Here is a 20,029-nt window from a genome sequence, read left to right on the forward strand (position 1 = left end):
GTAACAGGGCTGAAAAACAAGAGGTTCTCATACTGATCACAAACAACATTCTGAGGTAGTGGAAGCAAGGAAAATGTTTTGAAAATTCATGGATTGAAATCAGTTTATTAAATTAGAAATAATGGCCTGTCTCCTTTGTCAATAAAGCATCATATATAACCCATACACAAAATGGCATCATTGATGAGGAAGGAACCAAATGGAAGAGGAGACAGAACAATTCTACTCACATTCGGAGGAGGGCTTTATAAAAGGGTCTTGTAAAAAAGGCATCCAGCAAATACTGATGTATCAGAGCAAGACCAAGAATTCGACCACTAAACCTGAACCTGGAAGAGAAAGAGTTACAGTTGTGATACTGAAACTTTGTGGTTGGTACACTGCTCTGTCATCAAAACTTGCATGTATTTCCGAACAGCATTATTAAATCAGACAGCTATGTCTAAATAGTGGCATTTTTGTTTATTTCTTGGGTTTCTTTAACATTCTCAGTAAGGCACAGGGAAAAAAATAATAAAAAATAGCAAGTCTGCAGGGTGTGGAAAATCCATCAGATACCTAAGTTACAACTGCTCAAAAATGTCAAATCCGTATTTAACCCAATCAGCCCCTGCCAGAGCAGGGGGCTTTATAAATGCATTATCTCCCAAAATGGTAGCCACTGTCTTTTTCATTTCACACCTCACAGGATTAACTTGTTTCCATATTATAGAGAGGCCAAAGGTTTTTCGACTCTCCCAGACATCTCATGATTCCTCTCTTTCCTGCTTACAGTGGCTCCTTGCTCCCTCTTCTGACTGTGGTTAAGGGGTTCTACGTATATATTCACAAACAGTGCCAGGAAGTTTTTTATGTATTGCTGTGCTCTCCAGCCTTATGTCAACAGGATCTAAATCTCCTTCTCTCACCTCTCTCTTATTATCCTCATTTTGCTGGGTGTGTAGGGAGGAAGTTTGCCAGGGTTGAGATGAGATGGCAGCAACCTTGAAATAGGAGGGTCTTTGCAAATATTCCCATGAGAATCAAGATCCATTGTGAAAACTCTTCCACAATTTTAAAACTAGATTAAAGTCTAGTGTTTGTTTTCAAAGTAAATGTTTCTTGAACTTTCTGTTTATGTGTCCTTTAGAATATTTTTCTTGGAAGAATTAGGGCTTTGTTATACCTGCTTGTACAATGTTTGCAAGATGAGGATGTGACATGCAGAACCTTCCCCTTTCCATGCATAAAATGCCTGTCACAGCTGCATTTTCTGAATTCCCCTGGGGCTCTACAAAACCAGCTGTACAAAACTCTGTGATAGAGACAGGGGTCATGCCTCCTCCATTCCCAAGGTCTCTGGTCCAGCACTGCAGAAGCCAGGGATGAACAAAAATCGTTGGCAGAAGCTGCCCAGCTGCATAAGGGTTTTCTCTCACCTCTCTGCCAGATTGTTCTGCCTTTCCAATAGAGACTTGAAGTATTGGAGTTCAACAGGCAGGTTGCTTCGACTAACTGAACTGCCAACCAGTTGATTTTCTTTTCATTTGCAAAATTAGTAATGAGATTCTCCTCTGATACTCATTCTTCATAACTGGCTTTCAAAAAATAAGAACTCAGTGCATATCTGTCCTACAGAGATGAGCAGTTGTCATTCCACTATTAATGTAATCCAACTACTTACACAGCAGAATTCTCTGTTAATAGTCACAGCACAGCTTTTCACATTTATGGTGATGCCATGGCTTAAATCAGCTGAGGGTGATTTAAATGGGCTTATAATTGTGAAAATGGGATTATGCAAAAATCCTTGATCACTATTTTAGAAGCATGGGTGAATGTACAGACTGTTTCAAAGCTGTGTGATCAGCAGTCTTCCCCCTACCCCCAATTAAGATATCACCACAGACTTCCTTCCAATAGGTATGGCAGGATTTTTCCACTGAGGAGATCTCAGCACTCTTTAGGAAGACTCACACAAACTACATACAGTAATACAGGCCTGAAACCTCCCTTCATCTCCTCAGCTGACAAAAAGTCAATGTGTTGTTATTTTTTCTAATATACAAGAGGTTAATATTGCTTTCATGAAATAACTGCTAATGTACAAGAAATGCAGGGAGTTGTGTTGCGAGACAATCCCATGGTACATGTTTCAAATCATAATTTTGCTGACCTTGTGAGAAATAGGATCATTTGAAAACCACAAGAGAAACCAGAATCAGAGAAGTCTAAAGAAATGCAGTTATTTTGCTGCTGGTTAAAAAGATCAGATTATGTGTTACATATCTGAGCAGATTTGAGCAGTTGTTCTACAAGTGGGAATAACAGAAAATGTATCTGAAAAACAAAAAGAAAATAATTCTTACCACTCATGGTGATTGTCCACAAAAGCAGACATGGGACTTATTTGTACTGTGTAGGTATCGTTGGCTGAATATTCAAACAAACCATAATAGGGATTGAAGAGCTCCCTGGACACCAGGAAAAAAAACTCCCTTGATGGTCCACTGTAGTCCAACCTTTAAAGAGAAACCTGACATTACTATGAAGTAAGAAACTTTCAAACTTTTTTTTTTTAAATCTACATTCCTTACACTATATTTTGATTAAAATTTCGTAAGATTTTAACCAAAACCCTTATCCATGCAGATTGCCTAATGCCTAAGTATGCAGAACTCTCAAGGGACTATTCTAAAATGGAATGGCTTGGAGGACTGGAATGAAGCTCTCCATATGGGGTGCTCTCAGAAAAAACCTTTGGCCCTGGCCCCAGCTGTACTGGCCTCTTTGCCACAGGAATAGAACCAAATAATTGGCAGTGGACAGGGTAGGGAGGAGGAAAATCATGAAAAGAGCCAAAATCAGACTTATCTGCATCTGACAAATTAACAATGAAAATAAACAATGATCATATTTTGTCTTTGCAGACTTGCAACCATAGGACAAGTTGAGGGATAATATTTCTGTTTTCCCTAGCAATATAATCTGAGATTACTTCAGTGATTTATGTTTCTTGGTCTAAATTTTCTTGTCTGTCTTCCAAACTTGAGTGCATTTAAATGTCTTTTGGAGAGTGCACTTCCTTTGTTGGGTTTTTTTGTTGCTTTCTTTTTTTTTTTTTTTTCCCCTATTTCAAGATTCCAGTACTAAAGGATCTAAATAACCCCTTCTTCCTGAACGATAAACAAACTCATTGCTGAAAATGCACTGAGGCTGAATTGTGACATTACTCTGCAGGTCACCAGTGAAATGAGTTAGGTATGATGTTAATACTCTCTTAGAGTTGGCAAGCAGAAAACTAGGGGTTTTCCAGTAGGGAACAGAGAATATTATAACCCTAACAAATAGATAGAAAGATACATCTTTTATAGATAAAAGATTTAATATCTGACTTAAGTACTAAGACAATGCACAGACAGAAGTGCCACAGAGAGGGTCAGCTTTCACAAAACTTCTGCTATGAATGTTTTGGCTCATAAACTTTTACAGAAGACAACCACAAATGAGAGTTGTTTTTGAGGATGTTGTTAAAGAAGTTGTCAGAAAAGGCTAGGTGCCATTATCAAGCTGAGGACAAACCCTCTTTCCTCAGCTGAATAAAAAACATTTTCCCTTCAGTCACTTGGAAGCATTTCACTTCTGTTGAGCTTCAGCAGTGAAGTACTGACATAGATCCCTATCCTGGCAAGAAGGGGTAGATTCCATCAACAAATTAGAAAAAAAAAAATCAAAAATGGTTTGATACCATGGACAACTGTTGGATCTTAATCTTGGCATGAACACCAGGATCAAGTAAAGGGTCATCTGGAAGACTCTTGCAAACTTCTGGCATAATCAGAGACTATGAAATCCTGAGATAGAAAGGAAACTGCATGCTTGACTATCAGCCATTTCATACAGCTCCTCTGTATGCAGTTACTGTGAGTCATGTTAAACAAATCAATCATGAGAGCCCTGCACTGCCAGTCAGATTTATCCGACAATTAAAGGCTTGGCACAAGGGTGAGAAAACTTCATACAAGAGGTATGCAACCACACAACAGCTGCAACTGTGGGGCATTTGGATATAGTAGAGTAATATGTTGTTGGCAACATGACTCATGTCTCCTAGGAAGCACCATTAATACTTCAGATTTACCACTCTTAAATGCAAAGCAGCTTCTCCTAGTAGTTCAAAGAACTCAGCAAAAACAAGGAACCATATTCTTTTTAGCTGAATTTTCATAAGCTATCACCACATGAATTATTAGTGTATAAAAATCATTAAATGAGCATGACAATTGATGAGTATAGAAACGGAAGATTTGAGGAAAATAAACATGAGACTTATGAGAGAAATCACTTGAACAGCAATAACCATGTCTAAGTTGCCCCACTTACTGTTTTATACACTAATAAATCAATAGTTACTAAAATGTTGTATTATGTAAGTATTTCCTGACCCATTACTTTGTGACTTACATCTCTTTACCAAGAGGAAAAGAAATGCAAAAGCAAATTCCTACTTAAAATCTTAAGAAAGGAGGAGCAAATAGGAAACAATTAACTTTCAGTATTCCTCCTCTCCTCCACCCTGACCTGTCTTTCTTCACCTGGCCAAATGAGTAGTTGGATGTGATACACATCCTTGCACCATCTCTGATGAAACAATACTGTTTGCACACATCCTTTCTTCATTAGAAATACAGATGTGTAAATAAAGGACTGACATCATTTTAATTTGACTTTGCTCTTAATTAACTGATTCTTTTCCATTAAGGCTAGAGTCTCATGTAAAGCTGGATATAATGGGGACAGGAGGTGTCACCTCCATTTCCAGGTCACTCTTCATGTTGCTGAGTGGTGAAATGCAAAAGTCTGACATCTGATGAAAGGAGATGATGTATCTGGATCAATCTCTATCTCATGTATGATTTAAAAATTTTCCCTTTCATTTTTAAGTCTGATTTGAGGCTGTAGCAGTGAAAGTAAAGGCTGGTAGGGGCTGTGTAAAACAGGGCTTGCTCCTGGCATCCCCACCCTCCTCTGTCAATACAGCATAATCTCACTGTGCACCAGCCTTGCCATTCCAGTTCTGAGTTTTTCCTCAGACAGCTTGGTGATATTATTTATATGAACAAGTCCACACTTGGCTCTCAGCTGTCAACATTCTTTATTTTAAGACTTCACTAGGTCTTTATTAACACTAAGTGCCTCAGGGTGAACTTTAGACAAATAGCAGGATTTAGAGGTTTTCAAAGACATATTAATTGTATCTAATCTTGTAAGAGATGTTTCTGTTACAACTTTGCATTTTAAAGACTCACACATTGCATGGCAATAGCACATGCTACAGCATTCCAAGAGCTGTGCTGCAGTTTTCTGAATATCAAGGAATAAAACTTCGAATGTATTTACAAACATTCATGAAGTGTTTCAGCAATTGGGCTTTGACAAGTGGGCTTCAATACCTGCCAAAGGGGGCACAAACTAAGAGACAAAAGCAGCAAATAGTACATTGTTTCAGTTTCACTTGCAAAGGAAATCTAACCACATCTTGCTTTGCAAAGCACATCTCACAACCTGTAACACATTAGACTTTCATTAGACACAGACTGAGGATTCTCTGAATGTGACTTTGAAGAGTGGGGAGTATTTGGGGTTTTTTAACAAATGGCAACAGCCCAGCTGCTTTTATTTGTGATGTAGGCCCTGGCCCAGAGAGGCAGTGAGCACCTCCTGTAGCACTGAGGGCTTTCTGCTCCTAGTGCCTCACACAGGGTCTAAATTAAGGACTGAGCCCATAGCCTACACCAAAAGCACTCTCCCTCCAACAAATGGCAGCTGTCTTTTGGTAAACCCTGGAGACACAACAGCACTGAGAGAGAAGAAATATGAATAACACAAGAAAGTTGTCTGGTTTTTAATTTGCTTTCCCAGCAACATTCTGAAACATACACCAACTACTGAGAAAATTCACATAAGCATTCACATTACTTCATTCACGTTACTTCTGCAAAGGCAGGATATGTTACATTGTAAAATGCTCAAGAAGCCGTCTTGAACAGCTGTAATGTTCTGGGCTTGTGTTTGTGGCATTTCCTGACTGCAGTCCTTCCTCTTTTCACTCTTGACAAGTTTGGTGAGAGAGGAGCTGCAAGACACTGCGTTCTCAGACCACAAATACTTCTGTGCTCTACTCACCCTTCTTCCCCAACGAACGTAACATAGAGTTTATTTCTCTGCAGGTCTTTCCTTGAGTAGCCCATGATCTGGTTAAAGGCATCTTCTAGCAAGTGATCTCTCCTGATGATTAATCTGAAGGGCAAAATTATTTTGAAACAGCCATTTGGGAACATGAACCACATTTGGAAACATTTATTTACACTGCAGGATAGTAAGAGGGTGATTTCAGAGATACCTATTTCTGCTGGATAATTTTACCCAGATCAGGAAGCTCCTGTTAGTCCATCTCCTCCAGTGCTCTCCCTAAGGTTTCAACAAAATGTCCCTTGTACAAAATAGAGTAGTTTTGTTTTGTCTACCTTGGTTCTTCCTTAAAATAAAGCCTTAAGGTCCTGAAGCTGGCATTTTCATTAAGTCTGAAATCCTTTTGTAAAGCTGGGCTCCTAAGTGAGTTTTACTGTGAGCAGGAATGTAATCTTTTTCCATAAAAATCATTCTCTTAATACAGAAAAAAATAAAACCATGGAAAATCACAGTATAGTAAACCCAGAAACACACATCCCTACATTATCCTTGAGTGTGTCATGGTACAAATAGTCTAGAAGGAATGGCAATTATTTGTACAAAACCCCACTGAAACATCACATGTGAAAACGCAATGTACCTTCTGAAAGACAAATTATGAAAATGAGGAAGTGTCAAAGGTCTAAAATAAGAGGTGAAAGAGTCCTCCTTACTTAAACATTTTAATCTCTTCAAAAAAAATGTGTTTAATTAGTTTCCTGAAACTTCACTTGCTTTATATTCAAATCTTGCCTTCTGTGTGTGCCCGAGATGGCAGCTGAAGGCAGCCCAGGCTCCTGCCAAGGCCCTGCTGAGCTCAGTGACTGCTCTGAGCCATCCTGCCGAGGACACCAAGGGCAGAGCCCAGGCACTGAGCAGGTACCTGGGCAACAACAGCACCCAGGCAGCAGGGGGGCTGTGCTGGGCCTTGCTTTCAACAGGTCAGCGCTGTTGCCTGGGAAAGCAACCCAGTGAAAACTTCCATTCACATGTCAAACTGCAGCTTAAAAATCTACAGCAAATAGGTCAGGGAAGAAAGGACAGGGGGAAAAAGGGTGTAAGAAATGGAACACAGATTACAAGGAGTGAATGCTCCCCACCAGTTCTTTGCCCAAGCATTCAGGACAAAGCTTTCATAGATAAGGCTTTAACTGTTTATGATTTCATTATAATCTAGGCAGACACTGCTCCACCTTTGCCTCTTAAGACTTGTCTAAACAATACCATTTTATTCCCATTTCAGTTTTGCAAAACTTGTAGCAAGCTCACATGAATTAAGTCTGAGCTTTGAACAGATTTCTGCAAAATAAGAGAAGTGACTGGCTGAAGGAAATTAAAGAAAAAAAACCCAAATAGAAAACCCCCTTTATATAACAGAGGAAATGATTAAATCATGCTCTAGTGCCTCGTAACTGTTTGATTGGCACAAGACTTGGTGATTTACAAAATTTTGAAAGTATCTTGTGAGGACAATCCATATATATAACAGCATGTTAATCACATGATTAGGAAAAAAATGAAGGTGGAAAGACCTCACTCCAAGCACTCTAGCATTCAGAGTCCTAAAATAAAAATATTAACAGATTTTAAAGCAATCCTTAGAATTTAATAACATTTAATGTACAAATCCCCTTTACTAAAGAGGACTGTAGTATCAGGGCAGGCAATGATGTATAAAAGATAGGCCTATCTAATTTTTTTAGTGGAAAAAGATATGAGAAAATATAACGGTTCATATCATAGCACTTGCTATAATGGAAGAATTCAGATGCCTCCTGTACTGCAGGCCTCTTCCCAAAGCTCATTTTGGCACCATATTGGTAATATTGTCTGTACAAAAACATAGTTGGAGGAAGCAGAGAGGTGCTCAGAACTCGCTGTATCCTCTGCTATGAATCACATGCTGGCACTAAGTCTTTTATTACAGGTTTTGTATTCCCAGAAATGCCTGGGTAACTGTAACATCTGCATTCCTTCTAATGGGGAGAAGCTTGCAGATGCACGAGGCAAGGCAAGCTGCCTGGAAAGAAATTCAGTTTCATGAGATGCTTCAACCTACTTCAATTTCCCTGGGCCTTGTCCATATCCTTTAGTCTCCAACTTCCTGTAGAAGTTCCTCAGCTTGGCTTCAAAGTCTCTTTTGTACGGAGCTGGAGCTCGGGCATTGGCACGCTGAGTACCTGCAGGGAGCAACGAGCAAAGAATGAGCTGGAGTGATGTCAACTGATGGATGTCCCATCAGCTACTGGAAAGACCCCTTAATAGCAAAAGGTATGCACGGTATGTGTTTGCTTTAGTCACCTTTATAAAGAGTAAAAACTGCATATATTCAAATCTGCTCTGCATCCAAGACTTTCTGGTTGCTCACTTCCAACAGTATCATCTTTCAAAAGTAAATCTTAAAAGAGCAAATCCAGGTCAATGCAAAAGTGGATTAAAAAAACAGCATGAACAACCAGAAAGCCTTTACTTTTTGTTTTTCAAATATATTTTATGTCTAACCTTTATAATAGTTCATACGATAAATGTTCTCCTCTGGTTTTGATATTATCAGGAAAACAACTCAGAAATGAAGCACAAACAGATGGACTCTGCATTGCCCCTGTTGACTACACCAAGAGGAAGAAGGAAAACATTTGGAAATTCCTTAGTAGAAGTTTTTCCCTTACCTTTCCCTTTACAAGTTCTTCCCTTGTTAGAAGTAACAAGGAAGAAAAATACAGAAAGAATGGAAAGACTACCAATTTTAAAGTTGTGAAGTTTGTGGCTGCAGAAACATACATGATGGTCATGTAAGTAAATTTAATTTTGAAAAACTGGATTTGAGGGTCAATTTCTAAGAAGCAAGGAGAGGTGAGATCTGTAAAAAAAAGCCATAGCCTACATGCATGTACAAGTCCAGCATATATAAATTAGGTGTTTAGTCTGATCTATTCTGAAAATGGCTATCATTCGGACTTCCACTGCCTTCCTGGATAAATTATTTCCACAGATTTGACTGTGAGGCAGGGTGCCAAGAAGGCAGTTAAACTCCTTCCCTGCATGGCTGTGTAGACATCCCACACACAAAAAAATCGGAGGATGTTTAAAATTTTTCATGCCCTAAAGTACACGTAAGTTGCCAGCTACTTCTCTGGAACTAGTGGTCACCTCTAATGCACTGAAAGCACAAACAGTTTAGCAGCACTGTTATGCAGAGTTCTGTCTTTTAACTCAGTTCCTCATGCAAATTTACTTTTAGCTCCCTGCAAGCCAGTACAGAAACATTGGTTCTGCTGTGGGGGAAGGCATGGGAACGAAAGGTTTCAGGTAATAAAGAGAGGAGGTGCATCCGTTCAGCCTGTGGGCAGACAGGGGAAGGAGGGCAGCCACAAAACCCATGGGTCTGACGGAAAAGGCGACAGCACATCCTGCGGAAGTGGGGCTGGAAGGAGCTGCAGAGTCTATCTCTGCAGAGATCAGAGAGAGAGCAGTGAGCTCACTGACAACACTGAACGCCATTCAACAGGTCTTTAAAAGACCTGTCTGACCAGAAAGTCACTTGGCACTTGTTTCAGGCTTGAAGTGAAGTGTGGGAGGAATAGTAAATATCATGGAATCTGCAGGGCTCCATAAGGAACATGAAGGACTCCTCTGACAAACAGATCATGGTCATTGATTATCTACAGTGTTTTTCCTCTTTTACTGAGAGCACCAAGAGCTTCTGAAGATACATTCAGCTGAAACCTCCTAACAATTTACAGAAACTGTAAACAGCCTGTTAACTATTGGCCTTTTCCCTCTCTTGTTTGTTTTGCTTTGGGTCAAAGTATGTACAAAAATGCAGTCGTCAGAAAAAGGCAACAAAAATATACTGTAATGTTAGCCCCTGAAGGAAGCTGCATTTTTTTGATGGGTACCACAAACCATGAATCTGGTAACACATTACTTCATGGTTCAGAGATCAACATCGTAATATTCTGTCAGCACATGACAAGTCCTCACTGCAAATCAGATGCATATGCCAAGAAATTCCTGGGCAATTATAGTGATTACTTCCGCCTTGGGAACAAAAGATGTTAATGGAAGAGCTTAAAACCATCAGTGATGTGATAATCATACTTGATTTTCAAAGAGATTATATTCTAAAGCAGATATAAAGAGTAGCTTCAGGACTATTCATCTTTCCCAAAAGAGAAAGTACAAGTGATTGTGACTGATCTGAACAATGGATCCTTAACACCCCACCTCGTGCAGTGCAGCACAGCCAGCTTAGCTGATGAGAAAACACAGAGCCTCCATAGAAACATGGGCTATTTACAATTTTTCATCAAAAAAGTCATTTGTACACCAACACAAACATGCATGCTTGCAGACTGACAGGGAGATTCAATGGTCTCTCTATATTTTTCTATGAGCCAGAAGAGAGATTACAATTTTGGGGAGAGTGAGACTAAAACCATCACTGTTCATTCTCTACTATCTGCTGCTACTGTGACTAAATGAGAGTATCACATGTTAAAGACTGAATGCATTTTGAAATTAATTTGTTGAAATGAGGCCATGACCAGCATGCTTTGGTGCATGTATCACTGATTAAGAAATCTTAACTTTGGAAGCCAAAACTGGTTTTATTTATAACAGACTGCCAGGTTTGCAGTTGGAAGTAAGATGCATACATGCAGATTTCACCATTCCCTTATTTTCAATAAAGGAAAATGGGTATATCTAAACCATATACATAATGAAAATATTAATAAATGTGAATATTGTATTCCACTGTTTTGCAGAATGCCATAAGATCATTGAAGTCTTCAGACAGTTTCTTCAGAGAGATCTTACAGAAGTCCTTTGTCCAACAGCAGGAAAAGCTACCACATGTTTATGAATGTATTTAATCTGGTCCCATGAAAAGGGAAAGCTTTTTATTATTGTGGACTGGGAAATGCCCATGAAAATCACAGTTCTTTTTCTAATAAAATCTTCTTATTGTCTGGAAGTAGCTCAAGTTGCTTACACCCTAAATGTTCTCTACGTCTCTATACTTTTGTTATCAAATTTATAGAAATCCCCTTAGCACTTCCGCTTTGTTTATCTATTATCTTGAGGAAACTAAGCACAGCAACACCTACCAACATGGCCTTCAGATGGAGCTTGTCATACTTGCAATAATTTAGTTCTGACCTGCAACTTAGTTAGCATCTGAAATATCAGTTTCATTGCATTCTGACATGATTATCCAGACAGCTGCAGTATGCTACGTTCTGAGCTCGTGTTAAAAGTGTAACAAGCTGGCATCTATAGATAAAATGGTTTCTCATTGCCCCAGAGCTCCATTACATTGCCATTTTAATGTACAGTTATTAGATCCATGCTTTTAATTCTCCAGGCATCAGGATGCTGGCATGAGCAGTCACTCTAATTGTTTCACATCAGTGAGAAACAAGTCTGCATGTTTTTTTACAAGTCAGAACAAAATCACAACCCCTGAAGTTGTAATACACCCGGCAAAGCCCAAGGCAAAGGTTCAAGTCTGACAGTCAAATGCAATTGTACTTGTTGACTTTGCTCAAAAACAGTTCTAGATGTTTGTCTTTCCAAGGATGAGAATGCTTTCATGGAGCCCCTGCAGAAGCTTTGCCTGAGCAGCTTACCTGGAGAGTTCTGAGGCGAAGACACTGGCGAGCCTCTTGGGGACTGGCAATAACTAGGATGAAGTAAGGCATGTGGCGGCACATATGACATTATTTCCTCCTCAAACAAGCTGGCAAAAAGGAGCAATAGAAGAAAGAACACATTTATTTGGATAAATGGCAGTTTTCACTTTCTAGGGATAAATCTCTACTAGCCTGCTTTCTTTGGTAGTCACTTACCTATTTCCACTGTGCACACTTAGAATGCTACTAAATATTTAATTGCCATTTCCTTAGGCAGATTTTGAAAGTACTGGAAAGCAGGAACTGCTATTTGGGTATTTGTTCTCAAGGTTAAAGTATAGTTAATAAACCTTGAAAATTAATGGGCCTCCCCATTTTTTTTTAATGTTCTCATTACAAGGGGTTCAATAACCTTATTCAGAAACATTCTAAGCCTCCAGGATTAGGCAGCACATCTGAACTTCTTAAGTGTATTGGCTGGTAAGCTTGTTAGTGTAACATTTCATGTTTAATAACATTCCTGCTGAAGCAGGTATCACATCTACCCTGTTCAAGCTGAGTTACTTCATGCTTCATTACTATTGATATACAACTTTTTAGGTGAAAAAAACCCAAACATTTTGCAGCCTAATCACTGCATCTGTGAGTGTGTGTGTCTATGTATGCATATATATATATATATGTATCAAAATTTCAGTCTTTTCCTAAATTTTACTCAAGCAAATCCAAAAAGGGACAGAATATCTAGTATCAGAATGGATTTGGTATCAAAAGGTATTTTGAATGTGAAACATGACACAAACTACTGCGATAATATGGAAAAACTGTTTTCAAAATTGAGCTATAGAAAGAACTGCAAGCCAATCTTATACTCTCCAATGCAATGACAAGAATGTTCAAATAAAAGAGGTTTCTTACTAAGTCTATTCACCAAACAAATATCTAGACTTTTTTAACATGGATTTTTTTAATGGGTCCTTTCTGACTGTTCTTTTTACAGTCATGGCCATGTGATATTTTCCTCCAAGTTACACATAAAAATCTTAAAAGCTTTTTAAGAAACAATATTTACATTTAAAAAAGGGCCAAACATAGATTTTAAATGAGATATTTTTTAATAGCTTTAATAATTTGGAGATTTAGGGACCAGAAAAGGTCTATCATTATGCAACCTGGCCTCAAAATACTATCACTAATGTCAATTCTATTTCAGTAGATTCAATTTTAAAGGTACCCATGAATTTCTTGATGCACTTTTACAGTGGATGAGAGCACAGCATCAAGATAAAAGGGTTTAATTTTAGCAAAAAAATCTGCCTGATTAACTCCAAGCTGGTATTGGAGTTAATAGCTTAAATGAAAACTAGTAAAGAATCAGCTTCCCATTCCTTGTTGCCTTTACTAAAGGAGATAGTGAAGAGCACAGTGAAGAGGCAAGTAAGACATTAAGTAATAAAAACCCCTCTCAAGTATGTGCCTTTACAAGTAGGCACTTCCCAAAGCACAGAATCAAACAGATGCACTCTAAAAGTAGCACAAAGCACTTTGTTGAATAAATGTCTGAGCAGTATCACCTTTCTAAGCATCAGGGCTGGATGCAACAGGACAATTAGAGGTGGCCTGGGCAAACCTATACATATCACAAGCACAGTGCTCTTGCACTTGCCTTCCATATTCCATCATCCTATGAAAAGTGTGACCTTCAACTACTATCTAGAACTGAGCATGATGAAAATAAAACCTGAGCCTTGTGCTGTAGCTGTCCCAGCTGCAATTCCAGGGAGCAAAGGGGAAGTGATTGGGTGACACCATCAGCACACACTGCTGCCTGAAGCTCCTCAGCAGCTGCACAGCACGTGTTCCACCCGGGCAGCAGCGGTGCCTACCTGAGTAACATGACGAGGTCTGCGTCACTGGATAAACGCACCAGCCCAGGTGTTCCCTCTGTCCGGATGAACTGGATCTTCTCCCTGGGTAAGCACAAAAATGCTTTCAAAGTACCTACTGCAAATAAGCCATCAATGTGTACCACAGCAACAAGAGAAAGTACAGAGTATATCAGAAACCTCTGGGTTATGCTCTTCCCTACTTTTTTCCCTGCCACACCAAGTCTATGTGAGCAGTAACCAAAAAACCTAATTTGTTCTGAGAAAGGATGCACTCATTGTCTTCATATCTTCAGTGCTCATGCTCTTGGCAGGGTTAGGGTTAGACCACTTCACTTTACATCAGTGCCCAAATGGCAAGGCTGGAGGAAACAAATGGTGGATTACAAAATATATCTTAGCATTCAGTTGGCAGCAATGCCAGAAACCAGAAGGACATTTCTGGGTTAACTAATATGTACAGTCTTCCAAATGAATGCAACCCATTACTTCCTGGGGTTACCAGAGTGAGTCGTGCTTTCAGTGATGTTTTTTTAATATATATGCCTTTTACCTTCCATTAAGATATAAATTCTATTTAATGTATAACAGGTGCCTTTGCCTGAAGCCTTTTACATTATTTAGCCTCTCAGTTTTACCTGCAGTGGCTTGGAAGAAGATTTCATCTTGGCAATATGCCTAATAAAGATATGATAAGTATAATGTTCTCACTCCACCATGAAACCTCTGAACAGCAATTTTCTACATGTAGTATACTTTCATTTTATATTTTAATAGACTCTCAACTTATCTCTTCTTTCTTTAATGGAATGAGAAATTATTTTAGCCAGAAAATGTCAGAGATCTTTTCAAATTATCTTTGTCCTCTTCCACTGGCCAAATACTGATTTTCCTTCTCACCTATGTAATACAGTAATAATAATAATATCATTATCATTCCACTTCAACTGCACCAAGGTCCTCAAAGGAAGAGATTACTGGCAGTTGTACTAATCACTATACAAAAAAAATTACACAAAAAATTCAAACTGAGGGATTTCAGGTAGGTCTTAATTTATCAAGTGTTTCAGCAATGAGTTGCTTAGCCTTCACAATGTGTCAAACAGACATGGATTCCAGTAATTTGCTATATCAGGGTCTTAAAAGACTAACCAGGAAAAATAAAACTGGGATCTTTATAAAAATGAAAACATTACTGAAGCATCAGCTTTAGAAGGATATAGAAAAGGTATAATGGAAGATAATTTACCTTAATCAAATTACTAACTCCAAATACTAAAATTAGAATGGAACCATTCATCTTAACAGAATGGCTTTTCTGACCAATCCCATTCAATGTAAAATAAAACTATGTTCATTAAAATCCCAAATCATTTTGCTGAAGCAAGTCAGTTAAGGCATGTCTTAGTCTTCAGTTTCCGTCCAAAGTAAATATACAGGATATATAATTTCAAGCAAATGAGGAGGTGCAGGAAACAGTATCTTTTATCCTCTGATTTTCCATTTTTGTTCTAAAATCCATCTTTTCTTGAGAAAGTCTCAGTTTATGGGAAATTATGAATCTGTAATCAGGAAGCAAGGTTCTACTAGAAGCAGAATCGGGGAATACCAACAAGGCTTGTGAGCAATTTGAACTGTAATTTGTTAAAAACCCCCACAACACACATGAAGAAAATTACACTGATTGCTATCAGACTAAAGGAAACCAAGCACCCTGGGAAAAAGAACATGAAGCAATAAAACTACAAGCAAGCAGAAATTGTTTGTATTCTATTTTCCAACAGATTTCAAACCAAGCCTGGTGGGACAAACTTGCCTATATTGATATGGGTACAGCAGTTTTGACATGCTGAGGACTGTAGATTTCTGCTGTATTTTCCAGGGGCCTTATATTCTGCTAGTATGTTGTTTCAGCTTTGGCAGCCAGGACTTCTTTAGAAGATAAACCATGTCTTTAACACAGAAGCCACGTCACAAAACTTGTTATACTACACATGGGGAAACTGCAAAACAGGGCAGCTTGTTGAATTTTGGGAACTTGCAGGACACAGAAGAAAAAGGATCAACAAGCAACACAGAACAGAAAAAAAAATGAGTACAGTGCTGGCTGCCATGGGTAAGTCTTGGAACACAGCACTGCACAGCAGAGACTGCCAAAAATCAAACCAGCATTTTTCAAATTTAATGTCCAAGGAAGAACAGACACATCCATTTCAGTTCTGGTCACTACTATCCAAGTTGCCAGTGTTTCCATTTCCAAGTCTAAACATGTGAGGGAGTTGTAACAACCACACAACAAAGATCAGATCTTGTTGCACTGTGTAAAAATCTGTGGATATCCCATTTTGTAAACTCTGGAAAGACATCGAAAATTCTGATTGATGTAAGATTACTTCCAGACGTCAGGAGGTCAGGACAGCCTGTCTGTAAATGTGCTTTGTGAAGATAAGGACAACCCCAAATGCCATTCTGCCTCATGCTCCCAGCTGTACACATACCCAAATGAATGGGCACATTTGCTGTGCCATCCAGCTGTCCTGGCACATTAGGAAGGCATCAGCAAATCTCTTATGCCAGTTGTTCCAGACATTTTCTTTTAGGTACCTTTATTTGATAATAAAACATTACGTCTGTTCTCCTGAACCTTGCTACAAGCTGTTACACAGAAATACAGTAAATAGCTATTTCCCACAGCTTTATGAATATGTTTGAATGCACCAGAAGTCTACAATCTGTTATGCTCCACTGTTAATTAATGAAGGCAGCTAATTGTAATTAGCATTTTTTACTGAAATGGGAATAGCAAGCTTCACTGATTTTCTTACCTGAGTGAATGATTCCTGGTAAGATCTGGTTGACGCTCTTGCAGAATTTCAAATATATTGGGCTGCCGCAAAAATGCAACTATCTTGTCATTGTAAGCTGAAAACATTAACAAAAAGATCACGCTGAAAAAAGGAGATCCCAGAAGAAAGGATGCCATTTCTTCTGAGTCTTCAACAGTAATGACATACTTCACCTTCACAGTTCTAAGTTGAGAAGTATTGGGTTAATACTTTTGTATGTAAGGCTATCAATTCCACTGTCTTTTAAGGAACACACTTGATTATGAACCAAATCTGACTGTGACATACCTTTTCCACTGCTAACAGCTATAATGCTGTTAGCAATTTCTGTTATATTTTAGCACTCACACTCTTAGCTAAGGTCAAACCAGAATATTTATTGTTAGAATAAAATTGCAGGGACCTTGTTTTTCACTGCACTGAAATCTATTCTCAAGCATTAAGCAGCCATTGGAAACACCCGTATCAAATCCTCATTAATGGCTGAGCCTGCAAAGCATGCACACCATGTCCATGGCAAGGGGGAGGATTTAAATGGGCAGAGGTTTTCAAGTAAACATGCCACAGTACAAAGAGCCAGTTACAGTTAATCAGATTAATTTATCTTGATTTAGCACAATGTGACAGCTGTTAGATTTAATAAGCTAAATTCTGTACGTGGTGGCACAGAAGTCAGTAACTCTGTGTGTATGTAACTGAGAACAGAAATTAAGCTAATGACTAATCCCAAACTGATTAACACTTTCTGTAATCCTGCCAAAATAGATGCTCAGAAGTTGTGAAAAAAAGAAAAAAAGTTTTAAATCACTGGGAATACATGGAGTCCAGTTAGGACCCAATGTGACTCCCTGGCTTCAGTTCATCCTGTGAGCACACAGAGTGTGTGAGCTAGGGAGCTAAAATACATCAGTTATTTGGTTCTGCACACTGCCAGCTCTGAGGGTTCCAACTGAACAGTGGGGAAATGCTGATGGACAGAACAAATGGTGCCTTCTGCCCATCCCGAGGGAATGGGAGGCCCAGCAGTTCACGGCACCGTGACCCCTCAGGGGTGGGAACTCCTCGGAGCAGAGGCTGGATGCTGACGTACCCACTGGAACCACATCCTGGTACTGAGCTCTGCTGACTGTGTTGAATGTGCTGGATGGTCTTGGCAACACTGGGGGTCCTGAATGACGGGAGTCCTCTCCGACCTGGAAACGTGCAGGTAACCACAGTGAGTGTCTCTGTGCCAGCACATGCACTCAGGTACAGAACAGTGACAATTTATACACCTTAAAACCAAGCACATACATCAAAAGGCTTTGCATGATCACCATCCCCAGTAACCACTGCAGCAGGAAGCAGCTGTGCTGTTAGGACAGGTACTAGCAAAACATTATTTAGCATACTGGGCCCATTAATAGGAAGAATCAAAACTGATGCAAAATTTACTGCTATTTTTAAACTGCCTCATTCTGAAAAGAGACCAAAAAAATTAAACCTTGGATACCTTTTTTAATTTTGTAATTTAATTTTATCTTTAGTAATTCACGGATGTGAATTTATCTACACGAAACATTCTGGAAACCAAATTCTGCTCCTTCATTAGCACCTCTATTACCTCTGTGCATGAATGGAGTTTCCCCAAATTTGAATTGGAAAAAAGTTTGTGGCTGAAGCCTCAAAGGAGAATAAAGAAGTGAGTTCACATTCAGGCAAGGCCAACAAGTCCAAAATTGGTAAAAACATGGCTCCTAGAATAATTCAGAACCACTGTTCTGTTTTTCTTGTATTCACCTTCTGGGCTTAAAAACAATGCATGTGAGCAATTTTTAGGGTGGAGCCACAATATAAAATTGTTCTTAGAGGCATTTGTCATGTCAGGGCAGCTGGTGCAGTTCACTGTGTGATGAGGTTGCAGGCATTTCTCAGTATTCAGTATTTTATCTCTACAATACATTTGGTCAACCTCTTTTTCATCCTGCTGGACCTCTTTGTTTACTTCTCCATTTATCTGCCTACATGTAATGGTTAGCATTTGAACTGCACTCCCAAGCTTCAAAGATCTCTAAAACATCTAACTGCAAAAGATCAAATAATTATAAAAGGTTGCCTTTAAATCCAATCCCTGAAATCACAAAGCAGCAAAAATCCCAAGATATCTCCCAAGACCTTTTTGCTCTCTCATAATATCTTTCAGAAAAATGAAGAATTATTTCCTGTTAGGCAATGTGCTGGAAAAGGAATGCCATTATTATTAGCTCCAGCTTCACACTGCAGTTCAGCTTTAGCTAAAAAGGCATTCCTTACACTGGTTCATGTTTGTTTTAGAGCATCTTGCTATAAAAACTGGGTCAGTGGCTTCAAAACATCAAAGTTCATGGCAAGTTAAAGCCAGAAAGAGTATTTTGATTTTTTTTATTAAGTACTCATCTTTTGCAATAATGTACAGTTCCTTTATACAAAAGCTTAAAAATAGGGAAAAAATGCAAAGAGGCAATATGCAATACAAAGACCTTAAAGTGCAGAGGCTAAACTGCTGTTCAGGTTCATACATATGCAAAAAGGAACATGATTGCATCATTAATCCTAGAATGGTAATACTGTATTGAATTGCTACGCTTGAGACTCTTATCTGGAATTATACCTCAATTCAAGTTAGATTTGTAACAATATCAAGGAAACACTTCTAAAATTGCATGTGGAAATGTGGTTTAAGGAATTTCAAGTATCTAGTTGGAGTGGGAAATTTTGACAGGTATGCAGCACTATGTATATGCAATATATATGATTATTTCATGTTGGATAAACTATACTTATTTTGCAGCATTGACAACTTCAGCAGCGTGGTTGGCATAAATACCTGTTTCAAGTGCAGAGCTACTGGATGCTGCCTAAAGAAAGGTAATTTGGATGCATAAAGTCAAGGAAAAAAGGTATTTCTGCTCTGCTACAAACCACAACAGAAATACCTGCTTTACCCTATTCAAGATCTAAATAGCTAGGCACTTCTAGCTTTCTTTCCTTATACATAACATCACCAAATTGATGGAAAATGCTATTTAAAACCATTTGCAAAATATACCTGACACTGGAGGGGGGCTGACTAAACCACGTTCACACAGGATGTGACAAGATTTGCAGCCAGTGCTGTGGCACTTGCTGCAGCTCAGAGGAAGCCCTGTTAGAGAAGTGGCAGACAAGATTCATGTTTGCTCTGAAACAGAGATCTGGCAGACCTTCATCTGCCACAAGACTGAGCTAAGAAAAGGATAAATCAGAGCATTTCTCTTGCTATTCTGAATTGCATTATCTTTAATTCCTGGCATGGATTAGCCCTCTCCTGAAAAGACAACCTACAGCCAACAGTATGGAGGGTTTTCAGTAAAGTACAACTGAAGTCCAAGTCACTGTACATACACAAGGAAGTGACAACAACAATATGGGGATAGCCGGTGAAAATAACAAC

At 38.9% G+C, this 20,029-nt stretch overlaps 1 protein-coding gene across 2 annotated transcripts in view; it reads right to left on the reverse strand.

Annotated features, from left to right (window-relative positions):
• The window catches only part of HECW2 (HECT, C2 and WW domain containing E3 ubiquitin protein ligase 2), a 144,484-nt gene that overhangs the window by 12,641 nt on the left and 111,814 nt on the right, over positions 1–20,029 (reverse strand). For both annotated transcript variants that reach the window (XM_063400203.1, XM_063400204.1), the window contains 8 exons: positions 17,669–17,771; positions 16,558–16,654; positions 13,733–13,816; positions 11,844–11,953; positions 8,270–8,390; positions 6,166–6,279; positions 2,349–2,501; positions 231–329 (listed from right to left, as the gene is read on the reverse strand). In XM_063400203.1, the coding sequence (XP_063256273.1) occupies positions 231–329; positions 2,349–2,501; positions 6,166–6,279; positions 8,270–8,390; positions 11,844–11,953; positions 13,733–13,816; positions 16,558–16,654; positions 17,669–17,771 (881 nt within the window). The remainder of the gene's footprint in view (positions 1–230; positions 330–2,348; positions 2,502–6,165; positions 6,280–8,269; positions 8,391–11,843; positions 11,954–13,732; positions 13,817–16,557; positions 16,655–17,668; positions 17,772–20,029) is intronic.

This window comes from Prinia subflava, chromosome 6 (genome assembly GCF_021018805.1).
Source record: "Prinia subflava isolate CZ2003 ecotype Zambia chromosome 6, Cam_Psub_1.2, whole genome shotgun sequence".
Lineage (NCBI taxonomy): Eukaryota > Metazoa > Chordata > Aves > Passeriformes > Cisticolidae > Prinia > Prinia subflava.